A 23360-nucleotide genomic window follows, 5' to 3' on the forward strand; every position below is an offset into this window, starting at 1 on the left:
CGAGTAGCTGGGACTATAGGCGCCCGCCATCTTGCCCGGCTAATTTTTGTATTTTTAGTAGAGACGGGGTTTCACCGGGTTAGCCAGGATGGTCTCGATCTCCTGACCTCGTGATCCGCCCGTCTCGGCCTCCCAAAGTGCTGGGATTACAGGCTTGAGCCACTGCGCCCGGCTAGGACATAATTTTCTATTGAAGTCTAGGAGCTTTAATCAATTTCTGCACTGCTGATCATAATTTTAAACAGTACAAATACACTTTGGGAGGCTGAGGGTGGTGGATCGTCTGAGCTCAGGGGTTTGAGACCAGCCTGGGCAACATGGCGAAACCACAACTCTATCAAAAATACAAAAAAGTAGCCGGGCATGGTGGTGCAGGCCTGTGGTCCCAGCTACTTGGGAGGACGAGGTGGAAGGATCACTTGAGCCAGGGAGGCAGAGATTGCATTGATCCAAGATTGTGCCAAGGCACTCCAGCCTGGGCAACAGAGTGAGACGTCTTCTCAAAATAAATAAGTAAATCAATAAATTAGTATAAATACTGAAAGTTGGCCGGGCGCGGTGGCTCAAGCCTATAATCCCAGCACTTTGGGAGGCCGAGACGGGCGGATCACGAGGTCAGGAGATCGAGACCATCCTGGCTAACACGGTGAAACCCCGTCTCTACTAAAAATACAAAAAACTAGCCGGGCGAGGTGGCGGCGCCTGTAGTCCCAGCTACTCGGGAGGCTGAGGCAGGAGAATGGCGTGAACCCGGGAGGCGGAGCTTGCAGTGAGCTGAGATCTGGCCACTGCACTCCAGCCTGGATGACAGAGTGAGACTCCGTCTCAAAAAAAAAAAAAAAAGTAAAAAATACTGAAAGTTGTATTAGAACTATGCGTGAAAAGCTTTGAAGTAATGTATATACCCTTCTTGGCCAACAATTTAATTTCTTGAAATTCATCCTAAGGAAGTAACTGGATGTGTGATAAAGATACACGTACAAAGACATTTGTTGCAATGTTTATGTTATAAACTATATTTTACACACACATGTGCATTTCAGTATCAGAGGAACCTAAATACTAGAAATCTGTATAAAGAAATGTAGTAACTCAGACAGCAAACTGGGTAGCATTAAGTTGTCTGTAAAAAGGATAGCTGCTGTTTAGTTCCAGTTGACTGTTGCTAGGATCTTCCAATTTTCTGAGAGAAGCTGGCAGCCCAGATTTTTATGTTAAAAAAAAAAATCTGAATTTCTAAATATAAATTAACTAACTAAAAAAACCTACAAATATTTTATAAGGCTGATTAATTTACATACGGGGGCCAAACAGGGATGTTTTTCTTTTTTCTTTTCTTTGAGACGGAGTCTCCCTCTGTTGCCCAGGCTGGAGTGCAGTAGCACAATCGCAGGCTCACTGCAACCTCTGCCTCCCAGGTCCAAGCGATTCTCCTGCCTCAGCCTCCCGAGTAGCTGGGGTTACAGACACCCGGCACCACGCCTGGCTAATTTTTGTGTGTGTGTATTTTTAGTAGAGACAGGCGCCCGCCACCTCGCCTGGCTAGTTTTTTGTATTTTTTAGTAGAGACTGGGGTTTCACCATGTTAGCCAAGATGGTCCCGATCTCCTGACCTCATGATCCGCCCGCCTCAGCCTCCCAAAGTGCTGGGATTATAGGCGTGAGCCACCATGCCAGGCCAGGGATCTTTTTCTTGTGGCTACTGTCTTTTAAATATAAATAATGATTTCATTTTGGAAACCACATACTTTTTACTGACCAGACATAACATTTCCCAGTATTATAAACTTTATATATTAAAGAACATGTTAATGTTAGTAAAATGATTATAGAAATGATCTAAAATAGGACACAAGAAAATCAGCCCTGTGTTTATTTTGAAATGTGGTTTAATTTCTGGAGATGCGATTTACACTTGATTTTATTGGATAATATTGAAATTATGATAAGCTTGCATTTATTGAGAAAGCATAGATCCACATTGGAGAAAAGCAGCACATGCTATTACTGACATTTCATAGGAATACTTAGTGTAATACCCCCCAACACCCCTCAGGGTTCTGTTTTTGGCCTAATGCTTGGGATAGGAGTCTCTGAATCTTTAATTCAGGTTAACTAAGTTGACTTTGGGGCAGCTTTGGATAACAACAGCACACTCACTGTTATCCATCCTGCTTGCTCTAAATTCAAGGTTTCAGGTGAGAAAAGTCATGCCCCTGGACTCAAAACAGGACCCTTGGTCTGACTGTCTGCTTTTTCTTTCAAGAGCCATTTCTTCCTGTTAACAATAGAATCTCTTGCATAAATGCTGAAGTAATCACCTCAGGTAGTTCTCCCCAAGGCTTTGTTGTGTCAAAGTCATGTAAGAAGTCAGATATAAACTTGCTGATTTACCCTTCTTTCAGACCTATGACCCATTCTTCTTCCTTCTACATCTTAAAAGGTTAAGGACTCTCCTCTAATAGGAATTATATCCCTTACTGCTTCCTCAATTATATTTAGTAAAAAGCTCAAAAGGTACCAAAGTTTTGGTACCTTTAAATGTTTTGGAAACATTTAAAGTTTCCAAAATTAAAATGCCTGTGGCTGGGAGCGCTAGCTCACACCTGTAATCCCAGCATTTTGGGAGGTCAAGGTGGGCAGATCATCTGATCTAAGGAGTTAGAGATCAGCCTGGTCAACATGGTGAAACCCCATCTCTACTTAAAAATACAAAAATTAGCCAGGTGTGGTGGCGCGCATCTGTAATCCCAGCTACTCAGGAGGCTGAGGCACAAGGAACACCCTGAACCTGGCAGGCAGAAGTTGCAGTTAGCCAGGATTGCCACTGCACTCCAGTCCGGGCAACAGAGCGAGACTCTGTCTCAAAAAAATAAAACAAAGAGCTTGTAAATTTAAGTTGTTCTGTTTTTACTTAAACTATTTCAAACATACAGAAAAGTACAGAAGCCATTATAACAAACTTATGAACCTATTACTTAGGTTTAGTGAATGTCATATTTTGCCATGTTTATTTCAGTTTTTTGTTTAAAAGAAATATGTTACAGATGTAACAACAGAATTTTCCCTACCCCCACCAACAATCACAAGGGTGGTTAAAATTACCATGCACAGCTTTATATTTTTTACAACTTATGCATTAATACTACATGGTATTGTTTTCAAATTTATACACAATTTTTTTCCCCTTAATGTAACAGGTTTTGAATTTTATCCCTGTTGTTATGCTATTAAGTATTTGATTACAGACAAAACACTAATTTATTTTTGCTAGCTAATAGCTTCTTAAAAATAATTAGTGTTGTCTATTTTTGTGTATTTTAATAAAGTTGCATAGTTTTCCCGATAAAGGTTTTTGTTAGTGATGTATATAATTAATCTCTACTCCTACCCCATGATATTTCTCACTCCCCTATCCTTCCGCACCCCAACTATTTAATTATTCACACACTCTCGTCCCTCCACTATAATAACGTATGCCCAATAAAGACAGGATTTTCTTGTTTTTGTTCACTGCTGTATCTTGAGCATTTAAGTGAATCAATTTTTATTAGAAAAAAATTACACTGCTATATCCTTGTTCACTGCTATATCTTGAGTATTTTTAAAGTGAATCAATTATTTTTATTTTAAAAACTTACATTTGGCCGGGCGCGGTGGCTCAAGCCTGTAATCCCAGCACTTTGGGAGGCCGAGATGGGCGGATCACGAGGTCAGGAGATCGAGACCATCCTGGCTAACACGGTGAAACCCCGTCTCTACTAAAAAATACAAAAAACTAGCCAGGCGAGGTGGCGGGCGCCTGTAGTCCCAGCTACTCGGGAGGCTGAGGCAGAAGAATGGCGTAAACCCGGGAGGCGGAGCTTGCAGTGAGCTGAGATCCGGCCACTGCACTCCAGTCTGGGCGACAGAGTGAAACTCCGTCTCAAAAAAAAAAAAAAACAACTTACATTTTAGGCCAGGCGTGGTGGCTCATGCCTGTAATCCTAGCACTTTGGGAGGCTGAGGCAGGAGGATCACCTGAGGTCAGGAGTCCAAGACCAGCCTGACCAACATGGAGAAACCCCATCTTTACTAAAAATACAAATTTAGCCAGGCATGGCGGCACATGCCTGTAATCCCAGCTACTCGAGAGGCTGAGGCAGAAGAATCACTTGAATCTAGAAGGCGGAGGTTGTGGTGACCTGAGATCATGCCATTGCACTCCAGCCTGTGCAACAAGAGCGAAACTCAGTTTCGGGTTAAAAAAAAAAAAAAATGGGCCGGGCGCGGTGGCTCAAGCCTGTAATCCCAGCACTTTGGGAGGCCGAGACGGGCGGATCACGAGGTCAGGAGATCGAGACCATCCTGGCTAACACAGTGAAACCTCGTCTCTACTAAAAATACAAAAAACTAGCCGGGCGAGGTGGCGGGCGCCTGTAGTCCCAGCTACTCGGGAGGCTGAGGCAGGAGAATGGCGTGAACCCGGGAGGCAGAGCTTGAAGTGAGCTGAGATCCGGCCACTGTACTCCAGCCCGGGCCACAGAGCCAGACTCCGTCTCAAAAAAAAAAAAAAAAAAAAAAAATGTATTTTAATTGTTTGCTACAAGCATATAGTAATGCAACTGATCGGCTGGGCGCAGTGGCTCACGTCTGTAATGCCAGCACTTTGGGAGGCCAAGGCAGGCGGATTATGAGGTCAAGAGATCGAGACCATCCTGGTCAACATCGTGAAACCCCCATCTCTACTAAAAATACAAAAATTAGCTGGGTGTGGTGGTGCATGCCTGTGGTTCCAGCTACTTGGGAGGCTGAGGCAGGAGAATTGCTTGAACCCAGGAGGTGGAGGTTGTAGTGAGCCGAGGTTGTGCCACTGCACTCCAGCCTGGGCGACAGAGCGAGACTCTGTCTCTTTCTGATTTCAAATAGCTCACTTTGTAGAATGTGATAGGTTTTTTTTTTCTTTTTTTCTTTTGGAGACAGGGTCTTGCTCTGTCACCCAGTCTAGACCTCCTGGGCTCAAGAAGTCCTCTTGCCTCAGCTTGCTGAATAGCTAGGACTGCAGGTGCGTACTACCACGTCAGCTGTTTTTTTTTTTTTTTTTTTGGTAGATAGGGTTTTGTTTTGTCACCCAGGCTGCTCTCAAACTCCTGGCCTCAAGCAATCCACCTGCCTTGACCTCCCAAAGTGTTGGGATTATAGGTGTGAGACACCATGCCCAGGTTGGGTTTCTTTAAAAACAATTGTCTCCAAAAAAAGAGAAATGTCTGTCCCTTTCTTTGTTTGGTTAAGTTTCTAAAAAAAATTATTAATTTGTCAAATTTGTTTTCTGTATCTATCAATTCTTTCAGATATTATCCAAAATTTTTCTTAATCTGCTTTCCCCCCCTCTATCTGTTAATGTGATTATCTGTAACACATTTGGCCTATTACTAAATAGCCTCCCAAAGCACAGAAGAAACTAACTTCATAAAAACACTTACTGTCTCCAAAGCTATCATCACCTCTTCTAGGTGGGTAGTCATCAAAGCTGTCTGTAGCAGGACGAGCCCTCCAGTCTGTATCTGTTTTGTCAGAATCCCGATTTCTATCACGGCCAAAAGAACGATCATCCCTGTCTACAGATACATTAAAACAAAAACCGTAAGTTAGCTCACAAAAAAAACTTTGCCCGATATTTCTCACACATAGAAAAACCCCACTTTACCCTATTTTTCACTTTCACATCACACTATCATCCCAGTTACCTCAGGCCCCATAAGTAAGTACATGCTCCAATGCAACCCGGGTGGTTCTTTTCCTCCCATTTTTTTCCTATTGATTTAATGCTTAGCTATCTCAAATTCTGCATAGGCCAGGAGTCCCTGAAACATATACAAATTAGGTCCCCTTTGTGACCAATGTGCTGTTAGGCAGATTATTTATCATCTATTTAATGTTCATTTAGATCAGGCTTCTCAATCTTGACATGCATTTTGGGCTGCATAATTCTTTGTTGATGGGGACTGTCCTATCCCCTACAGAATTAACCCCTGGATTCTACTTATGTCAGCAGCACTCCCTCCAATTGTGACAACCTACATTGTCTTAAAACATTGCCAGAGCCGGGCGCGGTGGCTCAAGCCTGTAATCCCAGCACTTTGGGAGGCCGAGGCGGGTGGATCACGAGGTCAGGAGATCGAGACCATCCTGGCTAACACGGTGAGACCCCGTCTCTACTAAAAATACAAAAAAACTAGCCGGGCGAGTTGGCGGGCGCCTGTAGTCCCAGCTACTCGGGAAGCTGAGGCAGGAGAATGGCGTGAACCCGGGAGGCGGAGCTTGCAGTGAGCTGAGATCCGGCCACTGCACTCCAGCTTGGGCGACAGAGCGAGACTCCGTCTCAAAAAAAAAAAAAAAAAAAAAAAAAAAAAAAAAAAACATTGCCAGAAATCCCCTGTGGGGCAAAACTGATTGAAAACTGTTACTGTAGATTCAGGCAGGCCCACCACTACCCCTATTAAAATTTTCTGGGAAAGGATGGTTTGTTGTCATCCTAGGACCATTAACAGTCAGAAATCTCTACCAGTTTCCTTACCTTTATCCTGTGCTTGATCAGCAACGTCCACTCGAATTCTCCTGTTACCTAGAGACTGAGAGCATAGGACCATATTAACCAACCTTTTGCCCCATTATGCACAAATCCCTTGAGTGACCTTGAACGTCTGGGCATAGCAGAAGCACTAGGGGAAGGAAGATAAAGGACAACACTGTAATCTAGCTAACACTCCAATCTGTGGGCTAAAGAGTCCTTTATAAAGACTTAAAAATTCAACAAATTTAAGCTGGGTTTGAATATTAGGTCAATTATCACACTATTTTTACAAAGCTTAATTTCACAGAACAGAATTAACTTTTTAACAATCCAAGGTAATTTGTCAAGTGTAGTAAATTAAAAATAATCCTCACATAACTAGCTGAATAAAAGGCATATTTGGTGCCACAGCAATTATTTATCAAAATTTATAGAAGCCAGGTGCAGCGGCATGTACCTACAGTTTCAGCTATTTGGGAGGCTGAAGCAGGAGGATCACTTAAGCCCAGGAGTTCAAGTCCAGCCTGGGCAATATAGCGAGACCCTGTCTCTTAAAAATAAAAACACCCAACACGTTTATAGAGCCCCTACTAGTACTATACACCAGCAAAATTGCATAAAGCATGCTTTGTCTACAATCTTAGGTTCTCTCACTCAGTATTACCTTTGGATAAATCAGTTCTTCCAGAGATACCCTCTGACTTCCCTTTCCCACATCATTATTTACATACTTTGAACCCAATTAATTCTATTGCTGATTTTTCCTCATTTCATAGTAGAATCTACAGTTGAAGAAGGATAACAGTGATTTTTAGTTAAAAATACCCAAAACTATATTAAACACCACTATAATGAAATCTTTAGTAACAAAGTAACTCTTAAATATGCACCACAACAATATATTAAGTAATAGTTCATCTAGTAAGCATCAAATAGTTAACAATTGCATGGTATTCTTTTTCTTATCCAGACTGAGTAAGGTTAGAGACCACTAAATAAAATCTAAAAATAATCCAATAAGAGTAACTCTGGAACAACATTAGACCTTCACATGCATTTAAATTTAACTAAGTACATTAATATTTATCTCTTATTTCACACTGATGACAGATTATCATGATGGTAATCAATTATGAGGCAGCAAAACTATTTCTAAGAGGTGTTGATTTCAATCATGTCATATGGCAAATTAGGACTTATGGCACGAATTATGGCACAAATGGCACTAGAAATTGCCTTATCAATAAACAATAAGGTGTTTTTGGAGTTAAAGGAGGAAAAAAGTCTTTTTTCTTCTGAGACATAAGCCTCTCAAGTTCTGGGACAGGAAAATATTTTGTAGGCAGTGTTGATAAGCAGAAGGATTGGATATTTGTCTGTCTCCTATAATATATTCCTTTGTAGGAAATGTTTTCAAATCCTCTTAAATGAACAAAAAATACCATTACAACGCTTCCCTGAAAATGAGATATGCCTTTCAATACTAAACAAACTTGATTTTTCTATTTGCCTTTATCAGGTCAGATTACTCTGAAAAAGCAAAGCCATAGGAGTTGAGGCAACACTATGGGTAAACCAATGTGAGACTTAATTAGAGACATGGTGTATGGCGGGTTTCTTCCACTATTTTCCACCTAAGTACCTCTCTAAATTATTAGGGCCTACTGAATTTGCTGAAGTGTGACTTGCTAAATGTTGAATGTTAAGTGATATACTGTTAAATAATGCAGGCCTTTATTTGTAGATATGGGAATCTTTGAAGTGAGCCACTCACTCAACCTAAAAAGTATCAGTTTGATCAATAAACATGAGATGTGTGAACTTACACCCCTCATATCCCCACTCTTATTTTCTTTACCTCTTCATTGAGACTCAGGGCACTGAGCAGGGAATCCAGGTCCTCAAATTCAGCATAACCAAAACCTTTCAACCTCTCTGGATTGCTGGGTTCACGGGGTAAACGCACTGCACTGATCTGAAGGAATAAGAAACAACAACAAAGTTTCCCAACGTTCTTCATTTGCCATTTTTTGAGAGGAGTACGAAAGCATTACTGTATGTGCATGAATTTTTATGAATACACAAGAACATGGTTGTCTCAGGAGGAAAACTGATGCAGAGGGATAGTAGAAACTTTACTAAATGCCCTATTATACCTTCTGAATTTTGAACTACATGAATTTAACCCTTAAAAGAAATATGAATTCAGGCCAGTACAGAGGTTTATGCCTGTAGTCCCAGCACTGTGGGAGGCTGAAGCAGGTGGATCATCTGAGGTCAGGAGTTCAAGACCAGCCTGACCAACATGGTGAAACCACATCTCTACTAAATATAAAAAATTAGCTGGGCATGGTGGCACATGCCTGTTATCCCAGCTACTTGGGAGGCTGAGGCAGAATTGCTTGAACCTGGAAGACGGAGGTTGTAGTGAGCTGAGATTGCACCGTTGCACTCCAGCCTGGGCAACAAAAGCAAAACTCCATCTCCAAAAAAAAAAAAAAAATCTAAATTATATTTCTTTCTTTTTTTTTTTTTGAGACAGAGTCTCATTTCGTCACCCAGGCTGGAGTACAGTGGCGCAATGTCAGCTCACTGCAACCTCTCCCTCTCAGGTTCAAGCAATTCTCCTACCTCAGCCTCCCGAGTAGCTGGGATTACAGACGTGTGCCACCATGCCCAGCTAATTTCTGTATTCTTAGTAGAAGAATACAACATTAGCCAGGCTGGACTCGAACTCCTGACCTCAAATGATCCACCTGCCTCTGACTCCCAAAATGCAGGGATTACAGGTGTGAGCCACCATGCCCAGCCTTAAATTGTATTTCTAGTTGTTTAAGAGCAACTGCCCATTCCACAATTAGTCTTTTTTAGACACTATCCTCAATATCTAGTTAATTATTACAACTTTTACACTTACATTTAATCCTCTAAAGAATTCCTTAATTGACTCTTCTGTCACATCATAGGGTAGGTTCCCTAGAAAAGCAGTGTAGGGTGGCGATTTGGGAAGACGGCTCCGGTCGATATTGGGTTCCCGAGCAGCCCGTGGAGCAGTGGGAAGGATGGAACGGTCAATTGGAGGCGCCCTGTACACGTCGTCGTCATTACTGTGCCACGTTGTTGAAACTAGGATAGAGGAATGAATACAAGAATTAGAAGAAACGTCTCTCACTACTGTCATAGAACAAGAGGACCCATGTTAACTGCCAAATATTAAACATGCTACACAAGGAAACAGACAAAAAAAAAAGTGGAGGTTCAGTAATAAGGGCACTTTACAAAAAGAAGACGCTTCTGAGATTAATTATAACACCTCAATCCTTATGTAGCAAAGAAATACTATTCCATAAATGTATGGAATTATTCCATAAATACAACTGTTCACGGAATATTACTGTGTGCCTGCTACTTTATATTAATTATATCCCATCTTATCTTTTTAACAGTCCTGTGAGGTTGTCCCCCATTCTACAGAAAAGCAAACTCAGATTTCACACAGTAATTTGCCCAAGGTCACAGATGGTAAAGCTAGGATTCAAACCTGGGTCCCTCTTACTCCAGGTGTATTTAACGACTACTGACAACTCTCGTATTCCTAGTGGCGAGGCTGAAGTGAGTATTTTTCTGCATGGTCTATCCGCCCTCAAAAACAACAACAGGTCCAGCTCGGTGGCTCATGCCTGTAATCCCAGCACTTTGGGAGGCCAAGGTGGGTGGATTTGACGTCAGGAGTTCGAGATCAGCCTGACCAATATGGTGAAACCCTGTCTCTACTAAAAATACAAAAATTAGCCAGGCGTGGTGGTGCGTGCCAGTAATCCCAGCTACTTGGGAGGCTGAGACAAGAGAATCTCTTGAACCGGGAGGTGGAGGCTGCGGTGAGCCAAGAGACTGCGCCACTGCACTACAGCGTGGGTGACAGAGACTCCATCTGAAAACAAACAAAAAATACAACAACAACAACCTTTCCCTACAGCACTGTCCATGAATTTGTACTTCAGACACCAACACTTATGGGAAGTACGACCTATATAAAATTTCCTATTTTGGCTGGGTGCAGTGGCTCATGCCTGTAATCCCAGCACTCTGAGAGGCTGAGGCAGGTGGATCATGAGGTCAGGAGTTCGAGACCAGCCTGGCCAAAATGGTAAAACCCCAACTCTACTAAAAATACAAAAATTAGCTGGCGCGGTGGCAGGCACCTGTAATCCCAGCTACCCAGGTGGCTGAGGTAGGAGAATCACTTGAACCCCAGGAGCAGAGGTTGTGTTGAGCCGAGAGCACGCCACTACACTCCAGCCTGGGCGATAAGAGTGAGACTCTGTATCGAAAAAAAAAAAAAAAAAAAAAAAAAAAAAAAATTCTCGTTTTTAGGAATTATGAGAACAGGTCACAAGAAAAATTATTCTTTCAGCATGCAATAAAAGATTTTCAGGAAAAAAACAATGGTAATGAGATTTATGTCATACCTGGTAATTATAAAAAATGGCTCCTGATTATTTCTGGTGACTCCCTGAAGGTACAGAACTTGTCCAAATGACACTCAATGACTCTTCTTTATTTTCCCACCATAATTAGTGTTCTCATTCCTTTTCCTCAGACCATTTTCGTTTACCCAAGGACACTGATTTTATACTACTAACTCCTAGAACTAATTATTCCTTGGCTCTGAGTAAACATAGCTAACAGATTACACTGAAACATCACTTTTTGTTTTTAATTTTTTTGAGATGGAGTCTCGCTTTGTCACCCACGCTGAAGTACAGTGGCATGATCTCGGCTCATTGCAACCTCCGCCTTCCGGGTTCAAGCAATTCTCCTGCCCCAGCCTCCCGAGTAGCTGAAATTACAGGCACATGCCACCACGTCCAGCTAATTTTTGTATTTTTAGTAGAGACAGGTTTTCACCATGTTGGCCAGGTTGGTCTTGAACTTCTGATCTCACGTGATCTGTCCACCTCGGCCTCGCAAAGTGCTGGGATTACAGGTGTGAGCCATCGCGAGCAGCCTGAAACATCACTTTATGAGGACCCCATAGAACTGCTTACTTTTAAAATGAAGAAAATGAGGCCCAAAAGAATAGTAACTTAAGAAGTCTGTTAATGCAAGAACAAGAACTAGCAAAGCTCTCTTAAATGACCACTTCAGTCTTCACTGCAAAGTCTGATAGCCCAAACCTCAGAATAAACCTTAGATTCTATAAAATATGTAAGATTTCAGGTGCTAAAATATGAGTAAGTTCTTTTCAGATTACAAATGATGTGAATTATTACGTAATAGGTTTTCTCTAGAAAATAATAAAACATTCCAAACATGATGACAAAAGAAAAATTACCATCTCCTTCCAGGTCATCCGTTTCATCAGCCCAGCTGACTGGTTTGGAAACATAGGTGCTTCCTCCACCAGTACCCCCATCCTCAGCCAGAAAGTCTGTTAGGGAGATAGTCTTCCCCTTCTTATTCTTCTTTTTTGCTGTTTTAAAAGGCAAGAGAAAGATTATTCATCAACACTCAGATATTTACAGAGCTGTACAATGCAATATTGTAAAACATTATTTTCAAAGAAAGTAACATGGATACTCCTCAGATGGTTAAATTATGGCATTTCCATGAAGGGGTACTATACAGACATAAATAAGGAGAAAGCACAATACAATGGCACAAAAAGAAGAACAAAACAATAAGAAATTTAAAAGTTGCAGAATATCTATTATGTGTAAACACATGTTTACGTATGGAAAAGGGTCTGGGTGTTTGAGATACCCCCTGGAGAGTATGTTTGGAGTGTGGGGGCAACCTTTTATTTTCTACTATATTCACTTATCATTTGAGATCTTTAATTTTGTAAGTACTTCTATTCAGTTACTACTTTCACTGCTCCTTGGATAAAAAAGATGAATAAAACTTTGTATCTCGCTGGCCGGGTGCGGTGGCTCAAGCCTGTAATCCCAGCACTTTGGGAGGCCGAGACGGGCGGATCATGAGGTCAGGAGATCGAGACCATCCTGGCTAACACGGTGAAACCCCATCTCTACTAAAAAAAAAAAAAAAACGGCCGGGCGCGGTGGCTCAAGCCTGTAATCCCAGCACTTTGGGAGGCCGAGATGGGCGGATCACGAGGTCAGGAGATCGAGACCATCCTGGCTAACACGGTGAAACCCCGTCTCTACTAAAAAAATACAAAAAAAAAACTAGCCGGGCGAGGTGGCGGGCGCCTGTAGTCCCAGCTACTCCGGAGGCTGAGGCAGGAGAATGGCGTAAACGCGGGAGGCGGAGCTTGCAGTGAGCTGAGATCCGGCCACTGTACTCCAGCCTGGGTTACAGAGCAAGACTCCGTCTCCAAAAAAAACAAAACAAAAACAAAAACAAAAACAAAAAACTAGCCGGGCGAGGTGGCAGGCGCTTGTAGTCCCAGCTACTCGGGAGGCTGAGGCAGGAGAATGGCGTAAACCCGGGAGGCGGAGCTTGCAGTGAGCTGAGATCTGGCCACTGCACTCCAGCCTGGGCGACAGAGCGAGACTCCGTCTCAAAAAAAAAAAAAAAAAAAAAAAAAAAAAAAAAAATAATCGTATCTCACATAACATATTCTGTATGGCACTTTTGAAGATTGTTTGACACTTGTAAACAAACCATATGAGGAAGGAATCACAACTATCCTTTTTCTTTTTTTTGAGACACAGTCTTTATCTTGTAGCCCAGGCTGGAGTGCAATGGTGCCATCTCGGTTCACTGCAACCTCTGCCTCCTGGGTTGAAGCAATTCTCCTGCCTCAGCCTCCTGAGTAGCTGGGATTACAGGCGTCCGCCACCATGCCCAGCTAACTTTTTTGTGTTTTTAGTAGAGACGGGGTTTCACCACGTTGGCCAGGCTGGTCTCAAACTCCTAACCTCAGGTGATCTACCTGCCTCAGCCTCCCAAAGTGCTGGGATTACAGGTGTGAACCACCACACCCGGCCCCATTTTTTTTTTCTTTTTTGAGACAGGGTCTTGCTCTGTTGTCCAGGCTGTAGTGCAGTGGTGTGGCCACGACTATCTGCAGCCTCAACCCTCCCAGGCTCATGCGATCCTCCCACCTCAGCTTCCTCAAAAGCTGGGACCACAGAGGTACACCACCATGTCCAGCTGATTTTTAATTTTTTTTTTTTATTCCCTATGTTGCCAAGGCTGGTCTCAAGTATCCTGGAGGATCCTAGGCTCAAGTGATCCTCCTGCCTCAGCCTCCCAAAATGCTGGGATTACAGGTATGAGTCATGGTGCCTGGCCACAACTATCAATTTACAGAAAAGGATACTAAGTCTCAGAGAGGTTAAGTGAAACACTAGATGTCTGTAAAGTTACAGAGACATTAGATGGCTAGGCTGAAGATAAAACCCAAGTTTTTTCATACGAAGTCCAAGGTTCTTTCTATACACCAAGGTATCCTTGCCTCTCAGCAGCTTATTCTATGTCAGATTATCAAAACCATGGTAAAACGTACTGCTATTTGTAGTGTTCAAATGGTAAAAGTCATATTCCCTAGATCTCTCTGCCCTCTAGAAAAAAATGTCCTTCTCTACTATAACAATACTGCATATGAGGATGTAATGCTAAAAGGAAAACACAAGAAAACCATAATAACCAACACATTTAAGTGTTTCCCACCATTAAGGAATACTTAGTAATCTCCAAATGGTTCAGCTTAGTGAACTGACACTGCTCTTTCTTTTTGGTCCTCAGAACTTCTGAGAAGTCACCACCAATCAAGAACTAATTCAGAAGAGCAGAAGGGACTCAGTAAAGTTCCAGAACTGGCCTGATAGCAGACACTACATGATTAAGAAAAAAGCAAGCAGCTTTGGCCAGATCTCAGCTCACTGCAAGCTCCGCCTCCCGGCTTTACGCCATTCTCCTGCCTTAGCCTCCCGAGTAGCTGGGACTACAGGCACCCGCCACCTCGCCCGGCTAGTTTTTTGTATTTTTTAGTAGAGACGGGGTTTCACCATGTTAGCCAGGATGGTCTCGATCTCCTGACCTCGTGATCCGCCCGTCTCAGCCTCCCAAAGTGCTGGGATTACAGGCTTGAGCCACCGCGCCCGGCGTCACCTGATTTTTAATCCAAGAATACCAAACTTGATGTATCCCTTTGTTTAACTGAAGGTTGCTTTCTCAGTTGGTATCTGCCTTTCTTTCAAAATTCAACTTTCAGGAAATAAAGATAACCAGTTTGCTATGAATGTTAACACACAGCCTTCTGGACACAATCAGAACCTGAAGTATTATGGTCTCAACATGTAAACCAGATGAACCTGGCTAAAATAATCAAAGTTGACCACGAACATGGTATTTTCCATATCTCTCAAGTGACTTAACATTAATCCAGCTCCGAAAGTATCGTTTATCATCAACCAGATCACATTTTGAATCCACCCTACGTTTTTTTTTTTTTTGAGATGGAGTCTCGCTTTGTCATACAGGCTGGAGTACAGTGGCGTGATCTCAGCTCACTGCAACCTCCACCTCCCGTGTTCAAGTGATTTCTCCTGCCTCAGCCTCCCAAGTAGCTGGGACTACAGGCGCGTGCCACCACGCCAGGCTAATTTTTTTTTTTTGTTTCAGTAGAAACAGGGTTTCACAGTATTAGCCATGATGGTCTCGATCTCCTGACCTTGTTGTGATCGGCCTCCCAAAGTGCTGGGATTACAGATGTGAGCCAACATGCCCGGTCTGCTCTCTCTTTTTTTTTTTTTGCAGTGGTGCAATCATGGCTCACTGCGGCTTTGACCTTTTGGGCTCAAGCAGTCCTCCCACTGTAGCCTCTTGAGTAGCTGGGACTATAGGCATGCACCACCACGCCCAGTTAATTTTAAAATTTTTTGTAGAGGCGGGGGTCTTGCTACGCTGCCCAGATTGGTCTTCAACTCCTGGCCTCAAGTGGTCCACCCGTCTCAGCCTTCCCAAGTGCTGGGATTAGATGTGAGTCACTGCACTTGGCCTTATTCCATAGCTTTCAAAGAATAGTTATGCAGATGTTGGGTCTCATAGCACTTTTATTGCTGTAGCTCATATGCAAAGGTTTTTTTATTTTTTTGAGACGGAGTCTCCCTCTGTTGCCCAGGTTGGAGTGCAGTGGCACCATCTTGACTCACTGCAAGCTCTGTCTCCCAGGTTCAAGTGATTCTCCTGCCTTAGTCTCCTGAGTAGCTGGGATTACAGGCACGTGCCACCAAGCCTGGCTAATTTTTGTTATTTTTAGCAGAGACAGGGTTTCACCATGTTAGCCAGGCTGGTCTCGAACTCCTGACCTCAAAGGATCCACCCACCTCGACCTCCCAAAATGCTGGGATTACAGGAATGAGCCACTGTGCGCCCAGCCTCATATGCAAAGATCTATGGGAGATTTTAATAAGCTAACACGAATAAGACATGAGGCAAACCACTTATAGTGCGTGGGCTTATTTTAGACTTTTTCATATCATTTAATTCAAAAATAGAGTCTGGGATTAACATGATGCTAGCTAGATATCCTTACCCTCATGGGGCTTAATCCAGTATCATCAGCTAATATCCAATTATTAACCTATCCTTCCACTGGGAGGATACAAATAGAACTGGTGGTCAGTACAATGAGGTCAAGTTCAACATAAGAACATAACAATCTGAATAAGGTATCCCTTTCCTCTTTGTTCTATATACGTATCTTCTACCAAAACAGCAGAATGTGGAATTAATCTGCCCTTTAGTCCGATTTGGCTTAAATCAACTTTGTAGATCAATTTCTCAACTCTTACCCCTTGACTCCTTTGAGAAACAAGTTTCTTCTTTAATGTTAATTGAAATTTCCAAACAAATTAAATATCATGACTAAAAAATATTAAAAGCACTTTTAAATCTTAGAATGTCTTTTCAAATCACAAATCTCCCCCTCCTCTGATTGCCACCCACTCCCAGGCCCTCTGTTTAAGAAATTACTGTTGGACGCGTCTTTTTTTGTTTTTTTGAGACAGAATTTTGCTCTTGTTGCCTAGGCTGGAGTGCAATGGTGCAATCTTGGCTCACCAAAACCTCCACCTCCCAGGGTCAAGTGATTCTCCTGCCTCAGCCTCCCGAGTAGCTGGGATTACAGGCATGCGCCACCACACCTAATTTTGTATTTTTAATAGAGACGGGGTTTCTCCATGTTGGTCAGGCTGGTCTCCAACTCCTGACCCCAGGTGATCCGCCCGCCTCCATCTCCCAAAGTGCTGGGATTACAGGTGTGAGCCACTGCGCCCCAGCTATTAGATGAGTCTCAAAAAAAAAAAAAAAACAGGCTAAAATTCTGTACAAGATCTTTAACTTATTTAACTGCAGGAGCAGCACTGACTCAGTCACAACATAAGCAGCAGGTTTAAAGGAAGTAGCCCTTGAAAAGCAAAATCAATAAGCCTAAAGTAGGTGCCCGTGTTTGTTCCACTCCATTTCATTCCAATAACTGAGAAAAGATGTTATCTAAATCCTCCATGCCCTTTGCTTCCCCAATACCTAGGCCCATTACATGTTTAGATTTCAACAGTGTTCCCTCTGCTTTATAAGTAAAGCACTGTTTAATGCTCCAGGTTTATCAATCCTTTGCAATTCGACAATGAACTGGTCCAATTCTTTAATTTTCTCTAAATCTTATGTGAACTGGTTAAAAAGGTAACAAATCAATCAGCTCGCAAAACGTGTCCCAATTATTTATACATGGTCTACAGTGGGGAAAGGACACCACCAGCTCTTTATATATCCATACAGGTTTAATAAAAGACCTTAAAAACGGAAATATTGCTAAGTCCAGAAGCCCTTAAACAAGAGACAACACATTCATGGTTTTCTTAATAAACAGAATTTGTTAAAATAGACACTAAAATAAATACAACCTACTTCTTAACTCAGAGTTTCTCTATTTCGGCACTACTGATATTTTAGCTTAGGTAATTTCTTGTCATGGGGGGATCTTTAGCAGTATCTCTGACTCTGCTCATTAGATGCCAATAGCAACCCCTGAACCCCATTCCACTGTGACAACCAAAAGCATCGCTGGACACTGCCAAATGCTCTATGGTGGGATGGGGGTTTGGGATGAAAAGACTGTCCCTTAGTTGAGAACCATGTTCTAAGTGATGTTTCACTTCAATGAATAAAAAGATAAATGAAAAGGAAATGTTAGTCCTATACAAAGGACTTTTCTTTGGGGGTGATAAAAAGGTTCTGAAATTAATTAATAATGATGGTTGTACATCTTTAAATATACTAAACCCCACCAAATTGTATAGGGCCTTGCTGTGTCACCCAGGCTGGAGTACAGTAGTGAGATCATGGCTCACTACAGCCTTGACCTCCAGGGCTTAAGCAATCCTCCCACCATAGCCTCCCAAGTAGCTAGGACCACAGGTACATGCCACCACCCCTGGCTAATTTAAAAAAAAAATTTTTGTAGAGATGTGTTCTCACCATGTTACTTAGGCTGGTCTTGAATTCCTGGGCCTAAGTGATCCTCCTGCCTTGGCACCCCAAAGTGCTGGGATTACAGGTGTGAGCTACTGCACACGGTCCAAACTGTATACTTTAAAAGGGTAAATTTTATGGTATACAAATTACATTGAATAAAGCTGTTATTAAAAGTGAGTTCTGCCAAATTCTCCATAATTAAAGGCTACTTTAGGCCATGCGTGGTGGCTCACGCCTGTAATCCCAGCACTTTGGGAGGCCAAGGTGGGAGGATCACCTGAGGTCAGGAGCTCGAGACCAGCCTGGCTAACACAGTGAAACTCCATCTCTACAAGAACTGCTTGAGCCCAGGAGGTGCAGATTGCAGTGAGCCGAGACCATGCCACTGCACTCCAGCCTGAGCCATAGAGTGAGACTCTGTCTCAAAACAAAAACAAAAACAAAAACAAAACAACAAAAAAGCTACTTTAAATAATGAATTAATGATTAACAAATGTTTCCCTAAATCAACAGCACTGTATAAACACAATCAATCTATCCAAATAGAGTGCTTAGAATTAGACTAATTAATTACATTGGTGTTTAGAGCCCAGCCATGAAAAGACATTTCATGCAATGCAATATCATATTTCACCTTCACCTTTACTGCACTATATAGATGCTCCCCGACTTATGATAAGACTATCAGGATAAACCCATCTCAAGTAAAAAAAGCATTTACTATCCAGATAAACCCACTGTAAAGTCGAAAAGATCCCAATGCAAACCACCCTTTGATTTAGTTGGGGATTGGGTAAGTTTAGCATAGTAGAGATAAAGACTAAGTCAGAATTCATAAGCTCCACCATCTTGACTCCCGTACAGGTTGTTTCATGACCTCTCTGTGCCCAATTACTTCATTTTGACACAAGAAGAAAGATGCCATACTACCTTTTCCTTATCCCTCCAGGGATACTCAATTTGATCATTTACATAATCAAAGTAAGTGCCCAATGCATGCCATACTAACCATTACACAAAATGGGAGACAGGAGCTACACAAATTCAAATTAAACTTCCTGATTTGAGTACTTTCCTACCATTGGGACCATAGCAGTATCTATCACAAATTTAAGAAACTGGCTCATAAATGTACATAAGGCAAATCTAATTACAAATATGCACTTAAAATACTGTATTCATCAGTTATTTCCTCTACCATTATGAAAAGAGAATTCCAGAATGTTTTGAGATGAAACATACCTCTTTTTTCAATGACATTACTTAGAAATACTGCTTTATCTTAATTGACAGTATTCAGTATTCTGTATTGGTATTTAAACTTTCAAAGAGTTTTAGTTTTAGCCTTCTGGTTATCTTACTCCCAGAAAAACATATACGTGATAGAGGATGGAATTTGAAACTAGGTAATCTGTAAGCAATATATAATGGCAACCCTTAAAACCATTTCACCGTGAGAGTCAGCAGTGTATGAAAACAACCACTGCAGAGCATCATCTCCCTATAAAAATAATCAAATGAGATGTCACACAGGATGGCATTTTGAAGCATTATGGAAATGAAAGGCCTGTGCATGAGCTTATGTATGTTATTTCCAATTTTAAAGTTTTTTTTTTTTTTTTGAGACGGAGTCTTGCTCTGTCACCCAGGCTGGAGGGCAGTAGTGCAATCTCAATTTACTGCAATCTCTGCCTCCTGGATTATAGGCGTGAGCCACCGTGCCCAGCCCAACACCCCGCTAATTTTTTTTTTTTTTTTTTTTTTTTTTTTTTTTGAGACGGAGTCTCGCTCTGTCGCCCAGGCTGGAGTGCAGTGGCCAGATCTCAGCTCACTGCAAGCTCCGCCTCCCGGGTTCATGCCATTCTCCTGCCTCAGCCTCCCGAGTAGCTGGGACTACAGGCGCCCGCCACCTCGCCCGGCTAGTTTTTTTGTATTTTTAGTGGAGACTGGGTTTCACCATGTTGGCCAGGCTGGTCTCGAACTCCGGTTCTCAAGTATTTTGCCCACCTCGGCTTCACAAAGTGCTGGGATCACAGGCATGAGCTACTGCACCCTGCCCAATTTGAAAGCATTTTAAATGTTAAACTGTATCAAACACATTTGATTCCCTCTAGGTAAGGGGAGAGCAGACAAATAATGACCACTTTCCAGATAAAGAAACTGAGATTCAAGAGGTAACTGGCTTGTAACAAGTCTACTAAAGTAGTCACAATGAAAATTTAAGAGAAATGAAAAACTGCATATTTTTAAGATTTTTTTTTTTTTTTTGAGATGGAGTCTTGCTCTTTTGCCCAGGCTGGAGTGCAGTGGCACAATCTCGATTCACTGCAACCTCCACCTCCCAGGTTGAAGTGATTCTCCTGCCTCAGCTACCTGAGTAGCTGGGATTACAGGTACGCGCCACCACACCCAGCTAATTTTTGTATTTTTAGTAGAGACAGAGTTTCACCATGTTGGTCAGGTTGGTCTCCAACTCCTGACCTAGTGATCCGCCCGCCTCAGCCTCCCAAAGTGCTGGGATTACAGGCGTGAGCCACCGCGCCCGGCCTTGAAGAATTCTTTCTAAGAAGCAAAGCAAGAAATTAAGTGTACTGGCTCAATGTATCAAGTTTCTAGGAATTCAAACTATCCTCATTCTATAGTTAGTTCTGAGACCTACCTGAGTTCTTGAAGGTCAATAATGGATCACACTGGAAACTGGTATTGCTGCAAAGAATTTTTTGGTCTCATTTAACAGTAAAAGAGGCATAGGAAGTTGTTTTATGTATTTTCACACAGAATATATAACATCCATTTCCCTCATCAGGGAATACTGGTTCCTTCACAAAGCCAACGTGACTGGAAAAGAGGAGCGGGGAAACAATCCGATAAACCCCAGATTCTCAAGGGCAGACTGAAAGACGTGACTTGTGCTCGGATACCAGTACCAGCTAAAAAGATTTACTGAAGTGAATTAAAAGAGATGAGGGTTTTCAAGGGGATGGAGTAAATATGGAAGAACAAGAAAATGGGACGTCACTGAGTAAATCCCTTTAATCAGTCTGGATTTCCCTCAACTTGGTAAAACAAAGGACATGAATTGCTGTCATGTCTTCCGCCTCTAAAAAACACACAAAAGTTAAGAAAACACAAATTTTCTTCACTATTACTAAACTGTGAAGGTGACAAATCCAGACCAAGTAAGTACTTTAAGTAATGATTAGTTTAAAATATATTTAGGACTTGTACTAGCCCACTGGAGAAAAAAATTTGAACATTTTTGTAAACTTCAGATGCTTTCGGGCAGCGTCCTAAACTGATGATGACACCTTGATACTTTTAAGTTGCTGAGGAGTCTCAAAGATTATGAGCTTGCTCTGCCAGCTGAGAGCAGTGTGGCCTTAAATAATATTCCTCAGCTGGGAAATACCACCAGCTCTCTGCAGTACCTCAGGATCGAAGGAGACGACAATGCACAAAAGTGCTTGGTCAACTGTCAAGTGTTACACCAACGAAAGATCTTCAAATGCACCTCAAATTTCTCAACATTTTCCAAAGCCAACCATAACCCTTAGCTTCTTTGTAACAGAGATAATGAATTACTGGGTAAGAAATGAGCACCCAGAGATAGAAGTTCAAATAATGTTTTGAAGAATGCAAGGACATGCCAGAGAAAACAAACTATATTCCCCAAACTAAAATCAATGCTACAAGATGTTGGGTCATCACTGCTCTTACAGGCCCAATAGATAAGTAGACTTGCAAGGCAACTTCCAAGGTTGTCTAAAGAAGTAAGCAACTCCAGCCACTAGTAAGCACTATCTTAAAATACCTGCTGGTAGTTGTAGTTACCTTAAAAAAAAAAAAAAAGCGGAAATCTACCATTGGAGCTATCCAAATTCAACCAACATGGAAGCGCCAGAAGAGAAACCTGATCCTTGCATATAGCTGCGCTGAGTAAAAATGCCTCCAACTGAGTATGAGAAAAAAGCCTAGAAGGAAATCTAGGTGCACACCCGTGCTTCTCCAACACGTGGGTGCACCACACTGGCTTCCCCACCCCCCAATAGCACCAACCTCCAAGCCTAACACACATACCCTTGGAAGAATACAGGCACAGGGCCACACTCTAGAAAGGGAAGAGACAACCTAAAAGGACATAAAAAGCGCGCAACACAGGCGCGCTAAAAGCTTCCCATCTGGGTTCTAGCGCAAGGATTGAAGGCGCGCCCGTCTCCACTACCCGCGTGTCTCCCACCGCGCACGCGCACCACTGCCTTCCCCCGCCCCTCCACCGACTCGCGCTCGCGTTCCAACTGCTCCCCCCACACTTATTCCCCTGCCCCCGACTCCGGTCCGCTACAGCCTCGCGCCTTGGAGACGTAGCCTAATGTGCACTCGTCCGCGCAGCAACCGCCTCCTTCCTTCCTCCACGCCTTCACGTGGGCACGGTGCTTCACGTCTACGAAAAGGCCTCGCACCACCCGCACACCTTTCTGCGCCTCCTTCTCCAATTCAAGCCAGAGTCCACCATTACTGCCTATTCCAATCTCGCGCAGAAAGGGTGAAAAGAGTGTGAGGGGGAGGGGAAGGACACCTTCCCCTCCCCCCCAAACATCCCGAGGTAGTAACCTAACATGGCTACGCCGCCAGCCTGCCGCAGCCCTCAATTCAGAAAGGAACCGGTGCCAGCAGTTCCCCGACTTCAGGAAATCAGTGGATCACGCTCGGAGGGGGGTTTCCGAGCCCAGTCCTTGGCCGCGCTCGGCTGCTCGCTCACCTGAGGCCGCCATGTTGGGAGAGGGAAAGAGAACGCAAAGGACCCGGATGAGGCAATCACGTGATTATAGCGGGCGCGTAGGGCTAGGAGACGCGAAGCTGGGAGGGGGCGGGGAGGTGAGGACGGAGACAGGAGGCGGGGCGGCGCTGCTGTAGGTTCGTAAAGCTGCGCGGCGAGGTGGCACGGCTTTCGACGGGAAGAAATGCGCGACATGTGGCCAAAGGGGTGGGGCCTGGGTTGTCGCGAAACCCCTCACGCTTTACGTAGGGCTACACGCGAGCGCGGGGCTGGGGTTGAGCCCTGGCCGGCCTCGTGATGCATAGACTTCCTGTCGGAAGAGTGACGGGAAGGGTGGGGCTTCGCTGCTGGTTCCGCTTACTCTGCACATAGCCGGTGATGGGTGTGGCGAAATGGATGTTCTGGAAAGGGAAGAGTCTGAGTTTAACGTACTTTTTTTTTTGAGACGGAGGTTCGCTCTTGTTGCCCAGGCTGGAGTGCAATGGCGCGCGCGACCTCGGCTCACTGCAACCCCCGCCTCTCAGGTTCAAGCGATTCTCCTGCCTCAGCCTCCGGAGTAGCTGGGATTACAGGCGCCCGCCA

At 43.2% G+C, this 23360-nt stretch overlaps 1 protein-coding gene and 1 long non-coding RNA gene across 5 annotated transcripts in view; one reads left to right on the forward strand and one right to left on the reverse strand.

The window, feature by feature from the left end:
* The window catches only part of LOC104670612, a 33940-nt gene extending 19479 nt beyond the window's left edge, over positions 1-14461 (forward strand). Inside the window, exon 4 of the long non-coding RNA XR_004059528.1 lies at positions 14270-14461. This is a non-coding gene — a long non-coding RNA (uncharacterized LOC104670612). The remainder of the gene's footprint in view (positions 1-14269) is intronic.
* The window catches only part of EIF4B (eukaryotic translation initiation factor 4B), a 37380-nt gene extending 14281 nt beyond the window's left edge, over positions 1-23099 (reverse strand). For all 4 annotated transcript variants that reach the window (XM_010373952.2, XM_030938613.1, XM_010373951.2 and 1 more), the window contains exons 1-6: positions 22761-23099; positions 11889-12026; positions 9471-9679; positions 8412-8528; positions 6557-6611; positions 5463-5597 (exon numbers count right to left, since the gene is read on the reverse strand). In XM_010373952.2, coding sequence (XP_010372254.2) covers positions 5463-5597; positions 6557-6611; positions 8412-8528; positions 9471-9679; positions 11889-12026; positions 22761-22773 — 667 coding nt within the window. In that variant the 5' untranslated portion in view covers positions 22774-23099. The remainder of the gene's footprint in view (positions 1-5462; positions 5598-6556; positions 6612-8411; positions 8529-9470; positions 9680-11888; positions 12027-22760) is intronic.
* Between the last annotated feature and the right edge of the window lie 261 nt (positions 23100-23360).

This window comes from Rhinopithecus roxellana, chromosome 10 (genome assembly GCF_007565055.1).
Source record: "Rhinopithecus roxellana isolate Shanxi Qingling chromosome 10, ASM756505v1, whole genome shotgun sequence".
Lineage (NCBI taxonomy): Eukaryota > Metazoa > Chordata > Mammalia > Primates > Cercopithecidae > Rhinopithecus > Rhinopithecus roxellana.